This window comes from Lipotes vexillifer, unplaced genomic scaffold (assembly GCF_000442215.2).
Source record: "Lipotes vexillifer unplaced genomic scaffold, Lipotes_vexillifer_v1.1 scaffold1362, whole genome shotgun sequence".
Lineage (NCBI taxonomy): Eukaryota > Metazoa > Chordata > Mammalia > Artiodactyla > Lipotidae > Lipotes > Lipotes vexillifer.
In genome coordinates this window covers 23671-39556 of record NW_006777552.1, presented here as the reverse complement: position 1 = coordinate 39556, position 15886 = coordinate 23671, and the positions used below count along the sequence as shown (strand labels likewise).

The 15886-nt window shown below is 38.7% G+C and overlaps 1 protein-coding gene across 1 annotated transcript in view; it reads right to left on the bottom strand.

Annotated features, from left to right (window-relative positions):
* Positions 1 to 15886, bottom strand: part of ZSWIM6 (zinc finger SWIM-type containing 6) — a 76795-nt gene that overhangs the window by 39805 nt on the left and 21104 nt on the right. Inside the window, exon 3 of the mRNA XM_007451166.1 lies at positions 13606 to 13756. Within this exon, the coding sequence (XP_007451228.1) occupies positions 13606 to 13756 (151 nt within the window). The remainder of the gene's footprint in view (positions 1 to 13605; positions 13757 to 15886) is intronic.

Here is a 15886-nt window from a genome sequence, read left to right as displayed (position 1 = left end):
CCTCTCTACGTGGACAGTGTGAGCTTTCTCATAACATGGAAGGCTCAGGATAGCCAGACTTTTTTACATGAAAACTCAGGGCCCTAGGATAGAACCTTCTAAGAGACAGGAAGTAGACACTGCCAGTCACTTTTAAGGCTTGGGCCCAGAAACTGGCCGAAACATCTACTGTCATATTTTGTTGGTCAAACATCTACAAAAATGAGAGAACACAGACCCCACATCTCAATGAAAGAGTAGTGAAGGATCTATGGCCACTGTAATCTATCACTATTACCGGGAAAAAATGTAACTCAGCTAGATTACAAAATGGAAAACGAAGGTATTTACCAATGGGTATGAGAATGTTGTTACTTAAAATTATCAAATCCAAACAAACCACTCAACATATGAAAAGAGCTGCAAGTCAAGCAAAAAACAAAAAAGCCATTATGAAAACTTAACAGCATAAAAGGTATGCCAACACAGTATTAAGTGCTGATTTGTATGTTAATTTCTATCCCTTCAAGGAAAATCCTAACAATATCATGTTACCCATGTTAGATTTCTAAATAGAGTCTACATTTAAAGTTTTAAAATGTCTGTCTTGAGGGTACAAAGATCACTCCATCTAGTTCAGCTAACATATTTCTGAAAGTGAATGGCATATACTTACTTATCCACTTGCTGCCACTTACTGAATATACTTCACACTAACCCTATGTGAAGTACTTTACATACATTATCACATTTCACCCTCAAAGAAAGACTCACTTTACAAACAAGGAAACTGAGGTTCAGAGACATGTAGAAATGTTGTGCTGCTATTAAAGATGGCAGCCAGGATTTGTTACCAAGGCCCATGATCCCCTCCTCAAACTAACACTCTTAAACACTGTGGTGTTTAGCCTTCTGCCTAGATACATGGTCAAAAAGTACCTCTGTGAGTGAGGCTTCCTATGTGCAGTCAGCACATAGTCAGATATGAATTCTAAGATCAATGATTTTAGTCTTTTGACAGAATCACTGATCCGCTCCCTCATATTTCAGCAGTATAATACAAATGGTATATTACTGTTGAAAATTATGAAGTACCCTAAACGTACAGCTAATAAACCCTGTACTTTATTTAACCATCTACTCTTATATACTTAGAACATGCTGCATATATATTAATAGAAACATATCCAACAAAAACCTACCACAGGTCCATCTAAAAAGATCTAATGAAACAAATGAAAACTCTGTATTTTTCAGGACTGACAGGCATAGCAAATAAGTAATTTCACTGCAGATTAAAACAGCAGATAAACAATCAAAATCTCAACTTACAATTCAAGATTGATTATTCAAGTCAGAAGAAATCTGTTTTCTCTGAAAATATGATGATGTACTAATATGAGGCCTCTTAGACTGGAGTCACATCAGCATTTCTGGGATAATGCACTTGTGTGTGACTGAGTGTGCTCTTTGCCTGCTGGGTGTATTGCTGGGTGGAGCATTATGATTTGTGACTGAATAAATCAGCTGGCCATTCTCTACCTCTTGCCATTCCCCACAATCAATATAACTTGTTTTTAAAGTTCTTTCTACTTCATGAGCCTTTTTTTTTTTTCTTTGCGGTACGCGGGCCTCTCACTGTCGTGGCCTCTCCCGTTGCAGAGCACAGGCTCCAGAAGCGCAGGCTCAGCGGCCATGGCTCACGGGCCCAGCCGCTCCGCGGCATGTGGGATCTTCCCGGACCGGGGCACGAACCCGTGTCCCCTGCATCGGCAGGCAGACTCTCAACCACTGCGCCACAAGGGAAGCCCCATGAGTTTTTGTTAATATGCAAATCAATTCAGTAATTAATATAAAAGCTAGACATTTTTTATAAAAGACACTTTGGGATTCTTTATAAATGATTCTCCCTATTTTCCAGAAGATACGATGTGTATAATGCTACTGGAGACAGCGCAGGGGCAGGGGCAGTGGCAGTGGGAAGTGGGGGACGAAGGGGCAGGGCAACCAATACCGCCTTCTCTAAAGGTGAGAAGAAGAAAGGCCAGTGACTCCCTTTTTCCTCTGTCTCAAAGGTGGAAAATGAAGACTTTCACGTGGAAAGTTTAATTTCTACTTTTTAACATCATATTTATTCTTATGAAATAGTAGTAGGCCAAGTATAAAACAATCACTTTTGGTACTTCCCAGGGTTCCATAGTTATAAAACAATTCATAATATTTATAATATTTATTTTTGTTCTCAGAGGCTATTATATAAGAGGCTAGAATTTCATGCATGATCCAGTTAACTAATTATACTTATTTAGAGGCCATGAAATGCCTAATTGCAGTCACAAATAGAAGATCACTGGCAGAATTAGTTGTGTTAGCAAAACTGTAGTCACAAAATTTCTTGGGTCAGACCACACAAAAATTGCAACCCTAATTATAGTATCGTTCTCAGTACTTAATTCAGTCTTAATATGTTAGTAACCCATGTTTGGAAAATACGTTTAACTGGTAAAAACATTCTCTTTACTTTAAATTTGGTATGCTAGTTCCTAATTCACTAAAATACTTCTGGGGAAATTTCAAAATAAAGCCTCAGGGACACTGTAAAGAGAGAGTTTTTGAGATTACTTAGGTCAAGCAGGGCTGAACCCTCAGCAAAACAGCATACAACTGGTTATCATCTACCCAGGCTCTGAGAAAAGATGGAAGTAGAATAACCATCTTTTTGTGGTCAAGAAAGAAAATAAACCACAGATATTCCAAAACAGCTAACTGGCATCCTGGATAATGTTCCTTTCAGGCAAACCTGTGGCCCTCATCTAATTAATATGCAGCCTTTCCATCCCATTTGACTTGTCAGTGCTACTGGGTCAACATGCACAGCTCATCAAAAACACCCTGACCTCATTAGGAACCTGGTTCTATAGGAAATGACCAGAGCCAGCTCCTCCACCACTCACCACCCTTCTCCTTTTTGAGGGAGGGAGGAAAGGAAAGCCAGGAAAGGTAGAAAGAAGAGAAAAAGGCACAATGACCAATGGTGTCTTAGTTTGAGATACAAAAGGGCAGCCAAGAGTGAGGAGAAGGAATGTGGTAACCTGCAAGAACATTTCCCACGTGCTCTGCACTGGCTGCTTAACTGAACTGTCTTCATAAACAGTGCCATGATTCGTCCAACAGTCATGACTCCAAGTCTATATAAATCTAGCTCTGAAAATACTCTTTAGGTTCTCAGGGTGCCTCTCTCCTACAAGCTTCCCATTGGGCCCACTTTCCCAGCCTAGACAAAGGACTTCTGGGATGAGAAAGAAAGTGTTGTATATTATCTAAATTATCTTAACTTAGGCCTCAAAAATCCTCATTATGCCTTTTTACAGATAAGGAAACTGGGGTTCTATCTAAGATAAGGAACTTGTCCAGGGTTACACAGTTAGTGAATATGAGGATCAGAATCCATACTGAAAGAGCATCTGGCTCCAAGAACCCTGTTCTTTATATTCTAGTTGTAGGCTCTAAACACTGAAACAATCCTGTTTAAGACAGAACTTATCGCAACTTGCCCCTTTGAAAAAACATGCCTGGTTAAGTGTGGTAAAGAATTACTTTTGAATATATATTACAAATTGATACAGAACTGTGACTTACAGTATGAAATATATTAGATCTATCCTCAAAATTTTCTGAAACACATCCTACATTATATAACCTCACTTCTTCTGTTGTCTTACTTGGGCTGGCTTTTTATTTTTCACATATTCTGTTTTCTAACTAGATTATAAACTCCCCAATGGCAGTCCCTATCATAGGGCACTATAAGTAGTAGGTTCTTGTTAATCTGCCTGCTGTACTGGTAAGGCACGCTACTGTCCACCATATTTACAGATAAGTGCTTCCCTGAGCTACCGGTACAACAACCTTCCTTTCACTTACCATGGAGAACTAATTTAGGACAACAGATAATCAGGAGCCCTATCAAAAATAATCGAATCTACCAATGGTTATGATTATAGAATACTGATGACAGGTAAACACTTCAGCTATAGTTGTGTAACAACCCCAAGGAAATGGGTTTATAGTATTCTGTCATATTGGAACTGCAATTTTACTCATTAAAAACAATTTCTTAATACACTGACTTTTCTATAGAGTTCAGAAAGAATCTGTGATGGCTACTGAGTTTCTTGAAGAACAGAATGTTTCATTTTGCTCTAATTCAATCTATTACTGAATTAAACTTTGATGTATTGTTCTTGACAAGTGCTTCATGCTGATTGTATTGTGTATGATAGTATAATCACTTCCCTTGCATCTCCCACTGGCTAGCTGATTAATGCAATAGATTACCTGCAGCACTGATGGCAAGGGGGAATCACTGCCCTTCCATACCCTAAACTGTGTTTATATTTTCAGTGTGCATCTGTGTGTGCGCACGTGTGTTCCTCAGTACACAGACATCCGTGAAGATTCACCTGGTACATGGGCAGGAAGGTAGGAAAAACCAGAAGGGTAGGAAAGGAAAACTGATGACACAGTGAAGATCAATGCCTTTCAATCACTGTTTTCAGTACACCAAAAATGCTTACTTCTTAACGCTTCCGAATAAGTGTCTAGCATTACACTTCAATTATTCATTCACTTTTTATTCACAAGTACTTACTGAGCACCAACTCTATGCCAGGCATATTTTTCTTCTCACCTTTACTGGAAAACTAACTTTTAAAAAATGAATCACTTTCAATGTTCCATTAGTAGACAAGAAGGAAAAAAGTAGGGTGAGATTATTAAATGGACACTAATACAGGGACGAACAAGGATGGCCATGAAATTAGTTTAAATGCCCCAATAAAGACAGCAACTGACAAGAAGACTATTAATATTAACCACCAAGAGTAGTTTAATGGTTTCAAAACAAACAAAAAATCTCTCAGATTACTTGGTCTATATAGGATCCTAACTGTTTAGCAAAGAGCATTTTCTGTGTATGATCAATATATATGGTGAATAGGTTGCTGGATATATTCTCATCTTTAAATGTGTGTGTGTTGGGAGCAGACGGGGTGGGGGAGAGGTGAATTAAGACTTTTGTGCTCTTGGCAGCATTTTGAAAGCATTCCTCCTAACAGAATTTTCTCCCCGTTCCCAGCTTATATTTGACCCAAGTGTCCTATTTAGGCTCCTCCCATAGAACCCCCTCAGCCCTTGCTCATCCACAAAGGAAGACTGTGGCTTCCAATCTAAGCCATTTCAAGATTGTTTATCGCTTAAGTCTGATTCCTAATTTATGAATGATTCTCCCTCCTCCAGGTTTGCTGAAGCAAATTCTTAAATTTACTAAATTACCCAAAAAGGGGCTGGGAAGCACACCCTGAGGTCAACAAGGTTTGGCTGGTCATAGCTCAAAATCACAGAGATTTGGATTTCCATTTCAAAGGTTATCGCTGCTCATAGAATTGAGGGAGTGAGCCACATTTTGCATAACCACTACTGCCACCACTCCTGGCAATTCATCTCTAGATCAGAGCCGGAGAAAATAGCCCTAAGATCAGTCTAACTCATCAGTCTAAGATCTACTAACTCATTCAAGCAATTTAATGTCAGATGGCACCTGTACTTTAACACAGAGTCCTATCCTTATTTCAATTTGGAATTTTGAACTTGAGCACTAAAAACAATGTTACGAAGTTATCAGACAAGCTTACAGCAGCCTCACAAAGATTCACCTACTGCAAATCATTTGCCAGCCTGCCTTCCACCTAAAATATATAAGGGAAAGTTATTTACATAAATAAAAAAGTCATTCTCAGGTATACCCTTAAGATGAGTGGCTGTTTAAAAGCCTACTGAAGACAGTCACTGTCAAGCACGTATTTTAAATCTCAGGATCCTTTGTCCTAGAGAAATCTTAGTGGAAAGCCTAGCGTGTAAAGAGGCAGGAGGCGCTCTACCGGCAGGAGAAGGCCCTGCCTCCTCCTACCACACTCTTCTCCCTCCCGCCCCAGCCCAGGGGGGCTCTGCGAGGCAGGGTCTGAACTCCCTATCTGAGTGACAACCATTATTCCTTTCCTTGGGTTCTCCCCAGACCTCATTAGCCCACCTAAGCTTAAATGAACCATGACAACATTTGCAAAGCACCTTGCTAGGTGCCAGCACATGCAGAGAACAGCCTAAGTGGCTGCTGCAGTCCTCCCTTGGCTTCCACTTCTTTCATTCTAGCTCCTGGCATCCTTGATTTCCCGTGAAGCCCCTGGGAATCGCAGATGGCTTAAAATGAGGCTTCTCAGACCTCGTTAATTTTTGTATGCTGCCACTTCAGGGTAAGAAATGGTGAAAGGAAATGATCGCCAGTCTGTCTTTCTTCGTTTTCACTCCCTCACTCCTCCTACGCTCTACCACGATGGGACGCTCTAGAGATCCACGTTCTAGGAAGGAGACTCCCCCAGCCAGATTTCCCTTTGGTGGCAGTTTCTTGAGGGCAAGTGCAATACTAGCTTTTAAGAAGTGAGCAAAGTAAGGAGAGAAATTTTCTGAAATTGTTGTGAGGAAGAAAAGAACACATTATACCAATGCTCTGACATTTCCTATTAGCCACGAATGTGAGAACAAAATCTACCACCGATGGACTCATGTTATAAATAGAAAGACAGCATAAAAGAAAGTAACTGGAATTTATTCTTGGTACAAACAATGCTACCAGCACACTACATGTATAATATAGAACACTAAAGTGTATTACATCTTAACTCCTAGTCAAATCTCCGTGGTCTATATTTAGAAGAGTTTTATGAAAACACACAAGGGGGTGATCCCCAAGTGTTGTTAAAATTATTCAATTATACACCTAAATAATTTAGACAATGAATATCATTAAGAGTCTCCAATTGGCTAAATGGGATCAAATCATCTGTAAAGATCTCTTTTAATCCCGAGAATCTACTATTTTCTATTAATATGTATTTTTTAATTTTTCTCTTTATTTTCACTATTTCTCATACAGGGTATTGAATGGATAATTAAGGCCTAGCAGCTGCAGTCAAGAGAAGGATGGCTGATAGTGTTACACAGGAAGTATTTATCGTAGATTTGCCCACCATATAGAAATATGCATTCTCTCTTTTGGTTAACTTCTGACCCAAACTAGAAATTACTCTGCCGACTTAAAGCAGCAGAGAATAAACCCCTCTTCCCATCCCCACAGCAGAACAGAACCCAGAGCCCTCTGACCCAAGAACACAGAGGTCTCAGTTTTAAGAGACAAATAGCAGTAGGACCACACAACAGAGAAAGAAACCAGGCCCCAGTAATGAGGACTCAGCAGCAGATAGACATTCTGAGAACAGTGCTGGAGGGAAGCAAAGCCTCCTGAGCAATACAATGGACAAAGCCTCTATATTTAGAGGGAGCTCCGAATGAGGGGAAAAACAGAGGCTGAGACAGGAGCATACAACCCCATCCCAGAGCAGGATGGCCTAGCCCATGTGCAGGAGGGGCTCTGCAGAGCCTACAGACCACAGGAGGTAAACACAGGCCAGGACAAAGACAGTGACCTAAGGGTTTTCACTGGCTCTGTAACAGAAGGGACTGGAAAATGAGACCAAAACTTCAATGTACCCCATCTACAGTATGTAGTATCTGTATATTATGATACACTTATTACATGATACAGTTCTCAATCAATAGCATATATTTGGCTACTCTACATTAGTGTGTTTTTTCAGAGTCTGAAGTTAGAGAGCCCCTGTGAACACAGATGGGCAACTAGACTAGGTAATAAGCTCTGCTGACAACTGCAGTCAGGACTGTGGGACCATGGGGTGGGTGGACCCATGGCAGGACAGGCAGCTTTTGCAGGATTTACTGCCATCTAGGTGAGCTTGACTTTGTCCCTGTTCTCCTCTGAGGAGAGAGACTGCCAGGAAGAGAGGCATATTAGTCTTTTAAAACAAGTTGAGGATGGTATCTAGTTTAGTGGTTAAGTCTTTGAAGTCACTGACACATAGGATCAAATTCCTGCTCTGCTGCTGTGACCTTAGGCAAGTTATCTGGTCTCCTTGTACTTCAGTTTTCTTGGCTATAAAACTGGGGCTAATAACTACCTATCTCACAGGGTTGTTTTAAGAATTAAATAAAATAATGCATGCATTAAGTGCTTAGCACAGTGCCTGATAAATAATTGTTGGCATCTGCGTTATGTTTAGTAGCTGGACCAAAATGGAAAATAAAACAAAGCAAAAATCTAGATCCTGTAATGTCTACTCTCTCTCCTCCTCCTCCCCCTGAAGTGAAGTAACAACGAAGAATAACAAGGTTGGACTGAAAATCTTAAAGACAACATTTTGGATAATGAGTTTGAACCTTTTCACCAGCCCCCACTGAGTTCTCCTTGTCTTCATTCATGTTATTCCTTCTTTCTGTAGTATTCTCACTACTTCTTCCCTACAACTCACCTCCATGAACATTCCTGTAAAACCATGTTAAGTTCAGTCTACTTATCAACTATTATGTGAATAAATCACTCTATCAAAGCGCTGTGCAGTTCATTCAAGCCTGTTCTAATTTCTCCTTTCTCCTGATGATTGTATCTCTACTCCCTCCATACTCCCGGTACCATCGTCAACGGTAAAATCAAATATTTAATACCTCTATTCTCCTTGACATAGCAAGTGCTTAATACATACTGATCGGGAAACCACAACAAGACTTCTGGAAAGAAGCGTTAACAGGAAGGCATAGAAATGGTGTAAGTGGTTAAGCTATATTCTCCTTGCACCCAGGGAAGACAAACTGGTAGGTGACAAGCAATCCCTGATATGTGGTTCATTAGGATTACATATTACACTTACAGCTACATGGAAGTTTCCAAGTCTGTACTGACATCTCTTTGCTGCAAGGGGGCTCTGGGAATTGCTGTTTTCTCCATTGCACTAGCAAAGACGTTATCAACTTATACGGCAAACTACACTGGAATGCTTTCCAGTTCTCAATGAGAAGCAGTCACTCCTTAGCCTATTCACTAGCCACCATCAACTTCAAAATGTGGAAAGCCTGAGTTTGAATTTACCATAGAAACTAAGTAAGGGGCTCCAAACAGTGGGGAGAATTACTAAGCCTTTTGCTTTTGGAGACGTAAGACGGCATATCCCAGAAATTTCTCCACAGTTACCTCCAAAGCAGAGCCTCTAGAATCTTAGTTCTGGCTGTGCACAAAGGCCCTCCTGTTACTTAGAGTACCATTTTGAATGTGTGACTTAAGCATATGTTTTCTTCCTTATTCAAGAATAATGTGGGTGGGTGCAAAAGAGGCCAATACTTGTATCTGCAATGATAGTTGGGACACGGTTCTAGGTCCATGGAGTAGGTACTTTTTAGTACTTTGCAATATCTGTGGTCCCAGTGGGTGGGCTAAGTTCTCTATTGCTGAATGTAGATTTATCCTGATTCCAAGTCCCCTGAATCTTTATACTCACTCTATCTATCCAGCACCCTACCAAGGAATATTATATCTATTGCCTAATAAGGAAATGCAAACTAGAAAGAAGCATCTAACTATGGCTATTTCTGCCCACACACAGTGAGGTACCTGTATCAAAAGCTTTGAAAAGAACTCAGAGATACCACCTTGTTCTTGTGAACTGAGTGAGCACAGCTCAGAGCAGTAAGGCTCTTGCAATGGCAGCCCAGCCTCTCCCAAAGAAACAAGGTTACATGCTAGAGAGCAAAACACCTGACTCAGAGAGAAAGTGTTTAAAATTTGGGGGGGGGGGACATATTATGCAATACATATTATGAAAATGAAAATTTAAGAATTTTTCCCTGTGCTAAAACTGTAATTAAATCTTATTTAACTGTTTCCTCTAATGACATCCATTTTAATTAGGTTTTAATAGACTGGCAGCCACAACCTATAGTTTTATGAAGCAAAATAAAATTACAGTCTTGGAAGACATTTAAGGAAAGAGAACCATCAACACAGATGAGAGGTTACAATATATCCCCTCATCCCTAAAGACCCCCACGGTAATTAAGTGTGCTGAAGAGACAGCCATTAGGGCTAACAGTAGGTGTGCTCACCAATCTGCACTGGGCTTGAAATAACTCTTGAGATCCAAGGGTTATTTCTGTGATCCGTATTCCAGAAAATCTGCATGGAGTAAAGAACACAACTGAAAAGGTATGTATTCTATAGCTCTACCAGATATGTGTAGCCACTACCAAATATGCAGCCTCTACTGTTGCAATGGGCTGTCTTAAGATTTTAATATATACATGTTTTGATAGCTGATCATGATAAAACAACACTCATCTTCAGAAGACTGCCATATGTTTGGGAAAATGAACATTATGTAAAGAAAGTAAAATTAATATATGAAAAACTGATTCACATGCAAGATAAATGTATCTGTAAATGAGATGCACTAAATAGGATCCTAATAGTATGCATCTGTATCTATTTCACACTACATTATGAAAATCAGGGAGTAAATCAGAAAAATTAACTCAGACCAAATGAATATCATAGGCATTTATTTTAGAAAAGAACTGAGCATAATCATTCCTTTGTTAGCTAGAGGATGGGGCAAAGAAATTGGGCCTTTTGCTATCTCAAATAAGTATGCGTATCTTTATTTGAAAGAAAGAAAGAGTTAAATGAATATATGTTATTTTTAAAACTAATTTAAAACATCGGTACTTAAATTTTAATAAATCACATATACTCAAAAAGTTGTAAATCTTGGGGAGGGGGATATCTGATCTTACGAAAAAATACAATTTTGTAATCTGGCTGACAATCTGATGCCTCTAAATCTCTCTGCCAAGAAGCAGTTACTTGGCTAAGATACTCTTACTAGTACACTTTCATCAGATTAAGGCTTTCATGCCAGGAATTTTTTTCTCCTGGGGTACTGGCCATTGCCAGAAATGGACCTATCGAATCTACCGGTGCTAAGGAGTTAAGCATCTGAGATTTAATTTAACAGTTTCAGCTTTATTAAGCTGTCACAGAGCGGCCCTACTTTGATAACAGTAGCTGCTCCAATTATGGCTTGGTTTAGGGTTGACAAGTATAATGATTCATTCGTGGCACATGAGAAGCAATAAAAGGTTGTTTTGCATTACAGCTTTAAAAATGTGGGCACTTTTTTCATTTAATTTGTCACTTAGCTTTTGCTAAGAGGACATTTAAATTGCAGTAAAAGGCAAATGGGGCTTTTAGTTTAAATGTAATCCCCATATTTAAATGATCTGTAATGGTGCAGTGTTGGAGTGGGAACACTATTGTCTCACAGTGGGTCCTGATGGTGACATGTGACATTTGTATTCAGGTCCTGTATTATCCATGTGGCTAAAGGGCTTCCAATTTCATTTCACAGCCAGAAGCCTGCAGAAAACACCAATTAACTTGCAGATCCCATTTGCCGACAAAACTCAGCCTCTTCTCAATGTCTGGCATCTGGCAGTGCTCAGCATTTAATTCCAAAGCAGAGCCTTGAAGCAATGTGAGCCCTGTGCAGGGGCACAAAGTCAAATTCCCCCATTTTCTTAAGAAGCAAAATTCTTTCCTTTTGAAGTCCAGAAACAACTTTTAGTTAACTTTTTTGGTGAATGAATATTAAGATGTGATAACTATTGTTACTCCTACATGATATTCTTCAGAGAACTTAGAATTCATTAAAATGGCAAGTGACCTCTGCTCACCATCACAGTATGTAGGAGAATTTATAGCAGTCTAGTGATGATTGGGTTCGGGGGAGGGAGGGTGATTTGTGGAAAAAGAACATACAGGGCAAGAATATGTATTCTTCATCCTGGACTGAAATCAAAGAACTTGTTTAAAGCCTGGTCCATAATTAGAAAAGTAGTCCATCAGAGGGTATAACTAGCATTAGACAGTAGAAACTTCCACCTAATGAGAATTAATCCTTTTGATTGAGGGCTGAGGTACATAATTTTCAAAGCCAACTTGCAGAAGTGAAATATGACTAATGGATTAAATGCAAACCCTGAAAATTTTATTTAACTATATCACTTGTACATTTTTTTTTTGGTAACCAAAAAATTTAGTTGGTATTTTCTTTCTAATTAGTTATTTGTTAATTCTAAGCTTCTTTAAGTACCAAAGCTCTTTAAATTTTATTCATTTAATATTAATCCAATAATAGTTTGTTTTTTTTTAATGCTAATCCTTTTTTACTGCCATAAACCAACTAGTCAATTCAACAGTTACTACAGAGTTACAAGACTGTGGAGTCTTTACTTGTAAATCACTCAGTATTCTATAAAAATTTTTGTTTAAACCATGCATTACACTTGTGTTCTCCAACCACCACACCGGGCCCCCAAACATTTCCTTCCAATACATTGAAAGGATCCACTGTAGTTACAGATTGATTTAAATTTTGATTGAGGGAAAGGCCACTAAGCATTACTTCAGGTGACCCAAGGGAAATACTAAGATTAAGTTATTACAAGATACTTAATAAAAATATTAGGGAAAAAGGTCAACAAATATCTAACAGCTGGCAAATAGCAGACACACGTTAAAAAACAAACAACAAAACAAACAAGAGTTGTCATCCACAGCTCAGTTCCTGAACATACATCCTATTAATGGGAAAAAGGAAATTTTGGTGTCCAATTCTCTACCAACCTCCTGTACAACCCTAGGTCACACTATGTCATTTTGTGGAAGTCTTCTAACCTCCTCAGACTTCAGTTTCCTTATCTGTAAACAGTTCATCTCAAAGGTCCCTTCCAAGCATTATTATCATGTAGTATCTTCACAGACATCAGCCTCTCTTGGTCTAGACATGGGATCAATAGCATGATGTGGTCCATCATTAGCCAAGAGGAAGACAGAAGGTGAAGGTATGAAGACTTCTACTATTCAATTACACTGAAACTAGGATCTTGTAATAAATATATGCATAACATAAAATTAATATAGGCATTGACAAAATATTTGCCAAAAATTCCATTTGTCACATATAGATTTCTTAATAGACAAGATAGCAAATACATTATTAATTTCCCTAGCAATGAGCACTGAATAACAAGAGTCATCCCCCCGCAAACTTCCCAGTAAACATGAGTAGTAGATTTCACATTTTTTCAACCACCTGCTATATTTATATCTTTACCACCACAGATTTGGGAAGCAATAAAAATTAGAGTTTGCCGTGTCTTTTCCATTCTGACAATCAACAGTCCATCTAAACCAATAATAACAAAAAAAATAAAATGAATATTCAAGCTACTTTTGATACTTTTAATGTGGGCCAATGGGGAAAACAGCCAAATTTTAGCTGAATTGATTACAGTATCAGTCTAGAAATAAGTAATCAGTTCTATTATACCAAATACCTGTTTTGAAATATAGCTTCTTTTTTCAAATATTTAAAAGAAGATCCTGTGCTTGCTTTCCTCAACATCAGACAATTCCCCAAAAACACTGCCAAGATTGGTTCCTGCAAATGCCTCATTCTTCCTATTCTTCTAACCAGTGTATAATGGCAACAAGTTCATATAAAAGTAGCTCTCTCTTCTGCAGTACTCTGACCATGCTCTTTAAACATTCAACCATGGTCTTTGTCCACACACAACCCAATGGCAATCCATCAGGAAATCTGTACTTACCCAGCTCATCCCAGAGCTGCCTATATTTGTCAGTCATTGCAGTGCCTTGTTGCCTCCAAAGTGACAGACGAGGGTCGGCCATGAACTGCTCTGTTATCAAAGTCAACATTCGGGCCCCATTTGAGTCCCTCATCTTCAACATCTCCCGCACCTAGTGGGGAAAAAACAGACCTTCAGAAAAATGTTAAAAAATGAACAGCAATACAGAGACAGACTACTTTATTTCTTTGGGGAGGGAGGGTGGGGTGGTGGTGGTGGTCAAGTCTTGACACCATCCTTCTTAAGCAAACAAAAGTTGTTAAAAACGAGCCTCTGAGGGACTTCCGTGGCGGCCCAGTGGTTAAGAGTTCCACCTTCCAGTGCAGAGGGTGAGGGTTCAATCCCTGGTCAGGGAGCTAAGGTCCCACATGCCTCGTGGCCAAAAAATCAAAATATAAAACAGAAGCAGTAATGTAACAAATTCAATAAAGACTTAAAAAAAAAGAAAAAAGTTCCACATCAAAAAAAAAACCCAAAACCTTAAAAAAAAGAAAAAAACAACAAAAGAAACGAGCCTCTGTCCTAAATGGCAATTTAATCAGAGAACTGACCATTAATTTTTTTAAATTATGTTTTAGAATCCACACGAGGAAAATAAATTTGTGTAACTTCCCAATTTTCCCCCAAAATGTTTTTGTCAGCCTACAGAAAAATAACACCAAAATAAACAAGACAAATCATTGGGCACCTTCCTGACTCCCTAACTGATTGCACTTACCACCAGAGTAGTAGAGTCTAAAGCACTGTACTGAGAACTCTTTAGAGATCTTCTAAATTGATCTGATAGTGTTTATAATAATAGCATCTGTCCTTCCATTGTTTTAAAAAAAGGCTTTATTGAGACGTAATTCACGTACATACAATTCACCAATTTAAACTGTACAATTTAAATCTCTTTCAGTGGTTTTTAGTATATTCAAGTACAAGTCCTACAAGTGCTTCATTTTTTGAGGTAAATTAGTAATTTCACTAGATTCTTTCTCACCGAGGATTTCCATGTAAAGAGCAACAGCATACTTCTATTCACTCAGATGGGACTGTTTCTGCAATGGTAAGAGGAAATGTAAAGGGCTGTAGGTTCAGAACTCTCTTGCTCCAAATGAGCAATCCTTGAAGCAGAATCATAACCACTGACCTAGTAAGTTAACTTGGCTTCTCTGCTGGAACCTCAAGCTCTGTCCATTATTCTTCTGTTACATTTCCCAAATAAACGAGAAAACAAGAAAAGAAACACAAGGCTAAGTTGCTCTACAGGAAATCCTAAATGAATCCATCCATTCTTAAAGTGTATACCGCTATGTGTTCAATGAATAGGAATCCCAGCTGAACATCAGTTCTCTGTGCAGAAAATTAGTGGAGCAAGGTCATAAGTAGTAGATAAGGAGAGGGGAGTCCTTTTACTCAAAATTCTTTCTATGTGAAAGCCACATGAAGGAGGAAACAGCAGATCTTCAATAAAGCAGCCTAAACCTCTAGATCAGTAGGTTCTGCCTCAGTCCTGTACCCTGACAAGTAATGGAACCCTGCCCCCAAAACCAGGCTTCAGAATTTGAGCCTTGTAGAGAACTCAAATGTACTTCTCTACTGAATCACAAGGGTATGCTTCCAGGAGGGTTTTTTGAGTAATCTTAAAAAGTACTAAAAAGGAGAAAGAAATGGAGTTGCCATTTATCAGACATCTTGCTAAAGAGTTTTACATTCATACTTACCTTTTAATCTTCACAACAACCATATAAAGTAGGCCAGATTACAATCCCCATTTTACAAATTATAAAGCCATCCCTCAGAAGTAAAGTAACTTGTCCAAAGGACAAGAGGAACAACTGGAATCAGAACCCAGATCTGCCTTAACTCTGGAAGTTATGCCATTTCCAAAATTAGATGTTGCCCTTACTTCATATGGCATATACAATGTGTACATCATATATAAGGATAAAAATAGCAACTGCAGGCCAGTCTAATACCTCTTTCACATTGCTTCCACTAGGCCACAGTGTACTCTCTGCTGATACGAGAATCTATGAAATACTTCCTATGTGTCTAAATATACCAAAACTTTAATATTACCTCTATATATCATGGATTTAATTTAGTATTTATTTTCCTAAGAAATTTCTACCCTACTACTCAGTTAGCAATAGCAATGAAAATAAATGCTTTACTATTAAGCATACAAACCAGAACTATTAACCAACACTCAAATACATATACATTAATTACAGCCTAATGGTAATTAATTTTC